Source organism: Euleptes europaea, chromosome 17 (assembly GCF_029931775.1).
Source record: "Euleptes europaea isolate rEulEur1 chromosome 17, rEulEur1.hap1, whole genome shotgun sequence".
Classification (NCBI taxonomy): domain Eukaryota; kingdom Metazoa; phylum Chordata; class Lepidosauria; order Squamata; family Sphaerodactylidae; genus Euleptes; species Euleptes europaea.
This window is the reverse complement of record NC_079328.1, coordinates 7359051-7371100: the sequence shown is the minus strand read 5'-3', so window position 1 is coordinate 7371100 and position 12050 is coordinate 7359051. Positions and strand designations below refer to the sequence as shown.

General features: G+C 45.7%; 2 protein-coding genes across 2 annotated transcripts in view; one reads left to right on the top strand and one right to left on the bottom strand.

Moving 5' to 3' along the window:
* The window catches only part of MED10 (mediator complex subunit 10), a 216322-nt gene that overhangs the window by 29084 nt on the left and 175188 nt on the right, over nucleotides 1-12050 (top strand). The window lies entirely within an intron of this gene.
* SRD5A1 (steroid 5 alpha-reductase 1) overlaps nucleotides 8966-12050 on the bottom strand; it is a 31465-nt gene continuing 28380 nt past the window's right edge. The window contains exons 5-6 of the mRNA XM_056862272.1: nucleotides 10367-10517; nucleotides 8966-9047 (exon numbers count right to left, since the gene is read on the bottom strand). Of these exons, the coding sequence (XP_056718250.1) occupies nucleotides 8981-9047; nucleotides 10367-10517 (218 nt within the window). The 3' untranslated portion in view covers nucleotides 8966-8980. The remainder of the gene's footprint in view (nucleotides 9048-10366; nucleotides 10518-12050) is intronic.

The following is a 12050-nucleotide window of genomic DNA, read 5'->3' as shown; positions in this document are numbered from 1 at the left end:
ACGCCGCGGCCACGGCATTGGAGGAGCCGCTCGGAAAGGGAGGGGGAGGAGGGAGGGGGAGGGGGGAGGAGGGAGGGGGAGGGGGGAGGAGGGAGGGGGAGGGGGGAGGAGGGAGGGAGAGAGGCCATTGTCGCGCCTGCGCGGTGGGGAACTGGCTTCAAGGACGGGCGGCTGGCCGCAGACGGCGGCTGCGCGCGGGAGACCGTTGGGGGACGCGGGGGGGGGGATTCGAACGGACTGGAGCGTCTCGTTCTAGGAAGCGCGGTTGCCAACTCCAGGTCGGCAAGCTCCTGGAGATTTGGGGGAGGGGGAGGTGGGGCGGTCCGTGTGGATGTGACGCCATAGGGTCCACGTCCTAAAGCTGACGTTTTGCTCTCTCCAGGGGAACTGATCTTGGAATCATAGAGTTGGAAGGGACCACCAGGGTCATCCAGTCCAACCCCCTGCACAATGCAGGACATTCACAATTACCTCCCCCCTCCACACCCCTAGTGACCAGAAGATGGCCAAGATGCCCTCCCTGTCATCATCTGCCTAAGGTCACAGAATCAGCACTGCTGACAGATGGCCATCTAACCTCTTCTTAAAAACCTCCAGGGAAGGAGAGCTCACCACCTCCTGAGGAAGCCTGTCCCACTGAGGAACTGCTCTAACTGTTAGAAAATTCTTCCTAATGTCTAGACGGAAACTCTTTTGATTTAATTTCAACCCGTTGGTTCTGGTCCGATCTGGGGCAACAGAAAACTACTCAGCACCATCCTCTATACGACAGCCCTTCAAGTACTTGAAGATGGTTATCATATCCCCTCTCAGTCTTCTCTTCAGGCTAAACATCCCCAGCTCCTTCAACCTATCCTCATAGGACTTGGTCTCCAGACCCCTCACCATCTTTGTTGCTCTCCTCTGGACACGTTCCAGCTTGTCTACATCTTTCTTAAATTGTGGCGCCCAGAACTGAACACAATACTCTAGGTGAGGTCTAACCAGAGCAGAGTAAAGCGATACCATCACTTTGGGTGATCTTTTTAGCTACTGCATCACACTGCTGACTCATGTTCAGTGTTTGGTCTAAGACCCCAAGATCCTTTTTGTGCACACTACTGCTCAGACAAGTCTCCCCCATTCTATAATTATGCTTCTGTTTGATTTTTCCTACCTAAATGCAGAACTTTACGTTGCATTTTATTAGTTTTAGCTCAATTCTCCCGCCTGTCCAGATCATCCTGTATCCTGGCTCTTTCTACCATATTTGCTACCCCTCCCAATTTAGTATAATCTGCAAATTTAATAAGAATCTCCTCTATTCCTTCATCCAAACCATTTATTAAGATGTTGAACAACACAGGGCCCAGGACAGATCCCTGAGGCACTCCACTAATCCCTTCTCTCCAAGTGGATGAGGAACCATTAACAAGCACTCTTGGGGTGTGATCTGTCAACCAGTTACAGATTCACCTAACAGTAATAGGATCCAAATCACATTTTCCAAATTTGTCAACAAGAATATTATGTGGAACCTTATCAAAAGCCTTACTGAAATCCAGATAAACTATGTCTACAGCATTCCCCTGATCCAGCAAGGTAGTAACTTTCTCAAAAAAGGAGATAAGATTAGTTTGACATGACTTGTTCTTGAGAAACCGTGCTGGCTCTTACAGCCCATTCCTGAGGCCGCAGGTGGGCCGCGGTGGCAACGGCGCAGCCAGGAGGCCTCCTAAGGGGCTTAGCGGCGGTGCGCGCCACCAAGAAAAAGGCAAAAGTGTAAAAAGAGGAAAGAGGCCGAGGAGCGGTGAGGTGTCACAGGAAGGCCGTGGCGCAGGAAAGCCGCGGCGCAGCCTGAGGCCAGCCAGGGCCGGCCACGTTTGCAGGGCAACTTCCGGGGAAGGGATTTCGCTGCAGGGAGGCGGGCCAAGGAATGGGGATGGGAGGGGCAGGCTGCAAGAGGGGAGGGGCCACCTCAGGGACAGGAGTGCAGGGGGAAGGGCGGGGGCCACGAGGGAGGCAGGCAGAGCAGGCGGGAGCAGGACGACGGGAGAGCTCCCGGAAGGGCCAGGAGAATGGCAACGGCACGCAGCAGCTGCCGCGGAGACTACGGGCAACTGATCACCAGCACAACTTTTATGAGTCCCCACAACCCTCCCAGTTGCACCCAAGCACCACTCTTTCCCTTGACACAAGCTCCAGGGTGGGCAGGGGCTGCCAGCGAGACCCCCCCACACACACCGAAAGAAGGGCTGGGGAGGCTACTCTTGGCCGCTCCAACTCTCGCTCCCACGGCAGAGAGCGGAGTTGGAGCGAGAACCATGCACAGTCCCCCAGAGAGAGGAGTTGGAGCGAGAAAACCTAGCTGCGGGAACGCCCCCGGGAATGTCCCCGCGGCCGCCAGTGGCTGCTTCTGCACTGCTCGAGTGCTGGTGCCGTTCTTGCGCTGGTGCGGCCGCACCACCCCCCTCCACCGACTACCACCGCCGGAGTAACTGGCCTGACGCTGGTGTAACTGGCCTGACGCCTGCACAAGACCCTTCAGGCCTCCTAAGCACTTTCGGCACCCAAGCTCAGGAATGCCTGAAAGTAATCAGATTACCCTTTCTAAATGCTCAAGGACTGTTTGATTATTTGTTCGAAAACTTTTTCCGGTGTAGACATCAAGTTGATGGGTCGGTAGTTAACCGGGTCCTCCTTTTACCCTTCTTGAAGATGGGGACAACATTTGCACGCCTCCAATCTTCTGGCACCTCACCTGTTCTCCAAGAATTCTCACAAATAATGGACAGAGGCTCAGAAATTAACATCTGCAAATTGTTTAAGTACCCTTGGATGCAATTCATCTGGCTCTGAGGACATGGTTTCATTTAAAGAAACTAGGTATTTGTGCACTACCCAATGCCAATCCTAGGCTGCAACTCCCTCATCATGTATTCTGTTTATGCCATGTTGAGCACCTTTTCCCTCACAAGAAAACACTGAGGAAAAGTATTAATCGAGGAGTTCTGCCCTCTCTTCATCTCCTGTTACAGTTTCACTTTCCGGTCCCCGCAATGGGCTTATCATGTCCTTGTTCTTATTCTTACTCTGTACATAGGAAAAGAAAAGAAATAGTACCTTATTATTATTTCACTACTTGGTTAATAACATACTTTCCCCCTCACCCCATCTTTATGTTTGGTTTGTATTCTTTGGTGATTCTCTTTTTCTTAACTTTTAACGTAAAATTTATCTCTTTATCTAGCAAAAATAGAAGACCATGGAAATTGCAGTCTGCACCTAGAGGAAAAGGTGCCCCATGTATAAGCTTTCTACTGGCCTTCTACCAATGAAGATACTTGCAGCGGGTAGCCGTGTTGGCCCGTAGCAGAACAGATAGATTCAAGTCTCTCAGTTGCTACAGGAATCTAATCTAACTGTTCTTCTAATGAATTGACCCTAAATGGATGGCTGTCTCATTTGCATTGTGGCAATGCATTCCTGCAAAAAAGAGAAGAACAAGTGAGAACCTGCAAAGACTTGCAGGAGGCATCTCATCACTCCCTTCCCCATTATTTTCTCTTTCCCTTTTCTGAAAGCCCCCATAGTCTCTCCCCTTTTCCGGCTTCCTTCTTCCCTTCCCACCCAAAAGCCAACCTGACTTTATCTGCCCTCTTATCTTCAGGTCTCCCCCGCAACCTCTACCTGGGTTGCGTTTGCAGCCATTCACCATTCTACTTTTATCCACTTTCCATCTTCAGCTATTTTTATTATGTATTCACTTCAGCTTACATAAGCAGCTTACATTAGTCTCCTCTCATCCTTTTTCTCTTCACAACAACCCTGTGAGTTAGGTTAGGATGAAACTATGTGACTGGCCCAAAATCACTCAGTGAGCTTCTACAGCAAGTTGGGTCTTCGAACCTGGGTATTCCAGACCCTGCTCTGGAGCTCTAGCTGCTACAGCACACTGGCTTTCATAGGGTGGCTGCTGTTGAAAAGTAGCAAGTAGCCAGGCCTACGTGAGTCACACAAATCAGGTGGTATCAAGTCACCCAAAAGTTGCTGTTAGGCCTGGCTCCAATGAGTCTTCCCCCAAAGGCCAAAACAACCCTGGAAAGGACCTCTCCCTGCCTTTTACTCAGAGAAAGCAAGCCTTGGAATGCTGCGATTGCCTAGCAATGGCCATTGAGGGAATCCGTTTGTTAAAGCTACAGGCGCTCCTTTTATCGTTTTGGGTTTTTTTTTAAACCCGCCAATTTGGTTTGGTTTTTTTAGATTTCAGATTTTTCTGCAAACTTGGGTGTTTTTCAAGTTTGTAGAAAGATCCATATTGTTTGTCCACAGCTTCAGTTCAAGGATTATTAGAATATACAAGTGGGGGCCCACAAGACTCACAGGGGGAGAATCCCATCCGCCCATCATCAAGCCTTGCATGGCTCCATGCCCCACCACCCACCTTAAGCCCAGCAGCAACAGCAACGGTGCCTGGGAGCTGGTCCGAGCCCAGAACTGCTGCTCCGAGCCCAGAGCAGATTCGGCATTCTTTCCAATGACAGCTGGGCCTCGACCCTCTCCAAGTGTCCTCTGCTGTGGCAGTCAGGCCCAGAGTGGCTCCCAGAATCCACTGCTGTGCCAGACCTGTAGTGGTTGCTACCAGCTCAACTGGTAAGTGCATTGTCTGCACATGTGCAAATAACACTTTTTTTAATTTGGGGGGAATTTAAACTCCCAATGTATTTTTTAAAATATATGTTTTTAAATACATGTTTAGCATTGATGTGGCCCCAATCCACAGATTTAGGCATCCACAGATGGGGACCACATGCCACTATTCGATGTATACATGATGATGCAAATGAACTTCCTGCTCTAGCAATCTTTCAGTCTTGAAGATAGGCAGAAAAGGAAAACAGCAACCCTTAGACCACTTTTCGTGCACAAGGGTTCCCAACTTGTACAAAGTTCCAGGGAGGAAAGGGGTCCCACAGCAGACAAAGCTCTTTCTTCACAGTAACAGAGGTGTAGCATCACAGCCACACAAGGCTGTTATGATGTTAACCATGGAAGCTGACTTTTGTCTTCTGGGTTTCTGGGGTTTTTCCTGTTGTTATTCTGTCTCTCACAGCTACAATAAACCTACCATTAAAATTATGGACTGGTCATTTCTTCGTCAGAGGGCAAACGGGCAAATTTAGCAGGGGATCAAATACTTTTTTCCCCTCTCTGTATGTGTGCAAAAGGTTTGTGAATTTGGACATGGCAGCCTGCAAGGGCACAACAACAAAATGGCTGCTACAGGAGGTAAAGCCAACCTCAAAACACTAGGGAGTGAGGCTATGCATCTATCGACATTTTAGGCAAATATTCTGCTGAACAGGATGCCTTTTTAAATTAACATATCTTCTTGCATATACACAGCTTCTCCTCAGTCATCCAGGCTGGAAAAAAGGAGTTCCAGAGAAGACACTCAGGAAGCAAAACACGTGCGGAATTGACAGCCCCCACCCCCCCCCCCCGGAAGGAACAGGAACTTAGACACGAGGAAACTGAGAATGTGGGAAAGCCCTGGGTTTTCCCATTTCACACAGTAAAATCGAGTTGCAGAGTGCACTGAAAGTGAATTGAATGTGTGTGTGAAAGCGCCATAAGATTAGGATCGGGGAGACCCTGGTTCATTCCTCTAGGCCACCACAGACGTTTGCTGGGTGACCTTAGGCCAGTCACATACCCTAAGCCTATCCTTCCTCACAGGGTTGTGAAGATGAAATGGAAGATTGTAAGCAGCTTTGGGTCTCTACTGTAGAGAAAAGTGGGGTATAAATTAAGCAAAAAAAACAAACACAAATGTAGCTGAAAATGGGGGGCAAAGGTAGGTAGGTTGGTGGATGTGAAAGGTGAGGATATGGGGTTTGCCAGAAGGAGGAAAGAGGAGATAGTGGGTAAGGGGATAGAGGGGGAAAATGAGGTTCCCTCTGGAAGTCCTTGTGGGTTCCCTCAAGGGAGGGAAGGAGGGGAATATGAAGACGGGGCGAGAAGCAGTAAAGGTAGGTTGGCTGGTGGGTGGAAAGGAGTAAAGGAAGCAGGAAAAGAGGAGAGGCTATGGGGGGCTTTCAGAAAGGGTAAGGAGGAAATAGTGGGGAAAGGGGAAATGAACTGCCCTCCTGGCAAGTCCTTGTGGGTCCCCCACTTGTAATAAATGTTTGTCAGAAGGGCTCGATCCCTTACCTCCTTAATGGTTGCAACTGGCAGAAAGGAACTGGGGGGGTTGTCTGTTTCATCCAATGTTATGAGTACTACAAGAATTCACACCATCGTATGGAACACTGTGAACGCATTCTCCAGCGCTTGCACAGGGAAGTGTGGGTCCACTGAGCTAGGCAATATTTCTGTGGGTTAGTAATTTGGAAAGTTTGTTTGCAAGGCTGGTATCAGAGTTCAGAGCTGGAACTTTATTAACAGGAATAGCATGGAAAGTAAGGATTACAGAACTGGCAAAATGCAAACAGTAAGTTGGAGCTATGGCGGGAGGAGAAAGTGAGAAGTTTCCAAAGCAAGGCTGAATAATGTCAAAGGAGAGTACACTGCAGTGAAAGACAATGGTGTTTTATGCATGGTCGTTTAACCCTCCTTTATTCCGTTTCAGCAAGGATCAATTTTTTGGGAATGCACGTTACCTCATTCCTTGGAAGCTCAACGCTGCTTCAACGCAAAATGAACCTGGCTTTTCCCAGTCCTCTTCTTGCCCGAGTCAAACGGTCTTTCCTGGCTCATACAAGATTCAAAGAGCGAGCATAACACCTTCCTCCCCCCACCACCCTTTCCAAAACCCTCTTCTGTTCTGTTTGCTGATAGCCAAACAGGGGAAACACAGAAGATTGGCTTCTCTCACAGCCAATCACGAAGAAGTGTGTAAAGAGGCAGGGATTCAAGTGCTTCCTGGGAGCTCCTTCTGAGAGGCTTGGATTTCGCCCCCCCTTCCTTTCAAATGGCTCCATTTTTGGTTTTTTGTTCTTAAAATGCTTTTTTATGGGGCAGTTGGGTCTGGGGGGAAGGAAATGTTCTCTCACGAGGTGAGCCAATTACAGAGCAGCAATTAAAGGGGTGGGACTTGATTTGAACTTGGGAGACTGCTTTCCTGTATTCATGCCCCCGATTTGCACACAGTTTATTCCCTGATCATTCCAGCCAATGCATAGAGTTTTCCGCAACCCAGGTCGCTTTGATCCTGGCTGAAACAGGGAATAAAGAAGGGTAAAGTGAGCATGCATAAAACACTAGGTGGACTTTTTCTACCTTATCAATATGGCTCAGTGGCAGAGCATCTGCTTGGCACGCAGAAGGTCACAGATTCAACCCCCAGCATCTCCAGTTAAAAGGATCAGGTGATATGGAACACCTCTACTTGTGACCCTGGAGACCTGCAGTCATTACTAAGGTGAAGGTTGTAACAATATATATGAAACATGAAAAAATCTTCTTGACATATTGCATTGAAAGTGTGCCTAAAAGCAAGCAAAACTTAATTTGGGAAATATATTTAGAAATATATAATAATAATTACTGTTGCAAGTAGTATCGATTTTATAGTTTATAATATTGCTGAATTTCAATATTGTGTTTTATTAATTATACAGAGTACCTTATGATCTACGTTAAGATTATTAGGATAATCATTGTTTAATAATTATCATTAATTTAATTGTATACTGCTCATAATTGCAACTGGTTTTTATTCTGCATTGTTTATAGCATTGCGGTCTGTTATATTTTCTTTCTTCTGATGTACTTGATGCAATTGTAACTGCTGTCATGATATGGCTTTTTAACCTTTCTTTTCTTTATGTTGTTTTTATATTCTGTATTTATATATTTTATAAATAACATTTATTTTTTTAAAGATAAAAAAGGACATTAAAAAACATTCAGATCAGCTACAGCTAAAAACCACATCCAGAATGCTCTCTGGCATAGCACTATCTTCATTTGTCATCTAAAGGCCACAAAGGGGGCCAAGCAACCCTCTGCAGGAAGGGTGTTGTACACTTTCAGTGCCACTGCTGAAAAGGCCCCATCATGCATAAACCATCCAATGCAACTTCGGTTGTGGAGAGGGGTATACATGACATAGCCTGTAAGGAAAATGTTAATTTTTGGGTAGGTTCATGAAGGTATTGGAGAGAATTTCCAGATGGGGCACCTAACATAGGGGAGGCTATGAAAAATATGTGTTTTGGGCTGAGGAAGACAAATATCATTCATAATGTAACTCCCTTAGCAGCACAAAAAAGAAATTTACTGTGGTTAGCGGAAACCATGTTATTTAATGATGTTGAGGCCAGCACATTTTCTGATGGTTTTATAACTAGTTGTTTTACATTGTAAAATCTGTAGGTGATGCTAGAAGAGTTGGTTTTTATATGCTGACTTTCTCTGCCACTTAAGGGAGAATCAAACCGGCTTACAATCACCTTCCCTTCCCTTCCCCACAACAGACACCCTGTGCGATAGGTGAGGCTGAGAGAGTGTAATGGCCCAAGGTCACCCAGCTGGTTCATGTGTAGGAGTGGGGAAACACATCCAGTTCACCAGATTAGCCTCCACCGCACACGTGTAGGAGTGGGGAATCAAACACGGTTCTCCAGATCAGACTCCACCACTCCAAACTACTGCTCTTAACCATTACACCACACTGGCTCTACACCACATATATTGTATTGCAAGTTTAAATTTGTTTCCCTGCTTGGCAATGGCCAATGGTCACAAGCAAATAAATGATGCCATGCTCCCATTGGGTGTACAGAGTTTGGGTTCCTGAAACTTTATTAGGTTCACCAACCTAGACTTCATCAGCTTCAAATAAGCAATGGCCAATTGATCATGTTGTTGACACATCATTCAGCACAATATGTGCATTAATAAGTGTTTCCCTGGAGCATCAGAATGTAGGAGAACACAGTGTTTATTTTTCAGAACAAAAAGAGATTCAGAATTAGCAGAGAATGTCAGGAATAACTTAGTACACAAATGGAATCAGAATCTTCCTGGATTGTGGGTAGTTTTCAAACTTTTGAAGGTACCATCTGAAGAAGAAGAAAAGAATCAACGTGAGATATATGATTTGGCTCCATTGTAAACACAGCTAGAAACATTCAGTCTTTTATATATTTGGAGAAATGCCCAGGTATGGCCAGGCAAATGAATGATAACTTTTCACAAGTATTTACAATGACACAGGACAAATTTGTTCTTATGCTTTTGCTAGTAATTTAATCCACAGCTCATATTTCTTAAGTGCCACAATGAAAGCAAAAATATGCTGAATTCATATTCGAACTTTGAACTGCACATAATTCTCCAATGTGAAGGATGGATTTAATTATTTATTTAGGATATTTCTATACCACCTCTTCAGAGTCCTGCTCGAGGCAGCTTACAATTAAAACAAGGTCACAATATAAAAACAAGCCATGGAAAAACACGCCACTGGACATATTAACACATTATAAAAACTACCCACTGTGCATCATAACAGAGAAAACCTAAAAAGTGATTTAATACATGCTCAAAGCGTTCAGAAACGAGATAAAAATGACTTCTCTTCTGCATTGTACTTCATTATAATGTTGAATGTTCACCTGGGTGTTGACAAAGTGCTACCTGCTTGGGGAATTATCAGTTGTGCAAATTTATTCATGTTTCCCTTCCCAGATTCTAATATTTTAGGGTATCATCCCAGGTCTAATGCTGTGAAATTGCTTTTATAAGAGCTGATATTCTCCAACATTTGAATCAATGAAGGCAAGTTCTAATAGGCAGGCATATAAAAACATACGCATGAAATATCATTTTTAAATGTTCACATAAGGGATTATTAGCTGAAAAGTTCTGAGCTGTGGTTCCCTATGCCCCCAAAGTGGGTCATAGAGCCAACAGGGATAAGGAGGGACAGGGTGACTTGGCAGAGGAAGCTCAGTAACTAATACAGACTTATTCAGTGTTAATGGATGACTGTGTTTTATGTTGGGGAAGATAAGTACAGAGTTATTTTGCAAAAGTTCAATAAACTTAGAGAAGGATCCAGAAAAGTACAGTAAGTTTAAAAGTGGTTTCCATGTCCAAACAATTTGAGAACCACTGCTTTACTATGTATGAAAGATAATCTGAGGATAAAGGCAAAAAACAGGAGTTTTAAAATGGAGCAATATGTTTAGTATTTAGCTTCTCTTTGTCAGGGTTTCCTTCCTTTAGAAATCTAGACGATAAACATAAGCAATTAACTAAGCCATACAAGAGGGGGAGGATCAAAATGGGCTTGATCACAGACCTACAGAATTTAACACATCATATTATCAATTCAACTGGAAATACATGACAGAAATGTTAGAAACTTAAGACTTACTGATGATGATGCTGTGCTCGGGTACCTAAAATCAGGAATGTGCTCATGGCAAAAACAGCGCTTTCCACGGTACAACTAGCAAGAGCAAACCCAAACCATTCGATAATCTCCCCAAAGAAGTTTGCTCCGCTCACATATTCAAACAGTCCTCCTAAACAACAAACAATGGTTGTGTGACCACTTCGCAATCCATTCTGTGTAGTTTTGCTTCCAAATCAGAAAGCCTCTGGAGTTCTTTGAAACCCAGTTCCTGAAGTTATGGCTTTCAAGTTTGGCTCCATTTTAATCGCCTGAATTAGATCAAACTGGGGTGTTTCTAACTATGCCTGGCCACCTCTCTTGGGAAGACAAAAGCGTTCATAGCCTCCACAGAAGTTTTAACAGGGGAAATCATGTCATAGGCTGATGTTTAATCAAGAAATGGCACCTCAGGTGGAGCATTATCTGGGTTTTGTTTACTTTGGAATATCTATCTCAAGCATTAAGGAAATGTACTGCTCAGCTGGAGTCACTGACTAAATTGGCCAACCAGGACTGGAGAAGATGCAGCCACATCCAGATGTTGGATGACTTGCACATTATGGATACCCCCACACATCAATTGTGCGGCATGCTGAAATACTGACTGCAGAAATGTTCAAACTTGGAAGGGATTTGGCTAGCTCCCTCAGGAGCCTCAGATCTCGAAAATTCTCAAAGCCCTCCTCATCCCATTGGGCTTGGACTGCAGGAACCAGATAGGGTTTCTTCTGCCTGCAACCCTCCATGGTCATTATTTGCAAGAGGGGAGGGAAAGGACTGGTTTAAACATCACCAGTATTGCAACTATAGAGTTGCTGCCTAATGATTGGTGTATTCCATGTACAGTTGTGAGTGGTCTGTGAACTAGATCACAACAGTTGAATAAACACAGCTGCCTTATACTGAATCAGATCATCGTCTACTCAGATTAGTACCAACTCTTCAGTGTCTCAGGCAGAGGTCTTTCACATCGCCTACCACCTGATCTTTTTAGCTGGAGATGCCAGGGATTGAAACCTGGGACCTTCTGCATGCCAAGCAGATGCCTTATCCCTGAGCCACAACCCTTCCCTAAAGTTGCTGTTCCTGCATTTCATTTTCTTTGAATGCTACAGGGTTACTGCTTCCTGAACCCAGAAGAAACCACCTTGGCTTGCCCTGGTGTAAGAAGGAGCAGCAGTAGCCACCTAGTCAAGAGCATAGGATTAGGTTGCCAGAGTTATACCTCCTTCAGTCCCATGGAAATAAATGGGACGTAAGCAGATGTATCTGTGTGCATGACGGCATGCAGCCTTAGGCCATTAACATATGGCTGTTTTATCCCCCATTTCTCCCGGGAATATAGCGAATCCCAGGAGTAAGCACCCACGGCCATTGCCCAGCTCCTGGTTCACCCCTCCCATTTCCAGGACTTCCGCAGGTTTTCCAAGTCCTGCGTTGTCCCAATTTAAATGTAAGGAGCGAAGCAGGCGCAGGAGTTTGCTGGTGCGTTTCCAAACATCAGTAAACTCCCCGCCGGCAGAAGCCACCACCCAGCCATGCCTCTCTCTCCCCCCGCCCCCCCCAACCAGCCGGTGTTTCACCCTGCCTCATAGAAGCCTGCAGGCCGGAGCCCCACTGTCAGAGGCAATTTGGTGGCGGCTCCTTCCGGTGCCAACGCCGC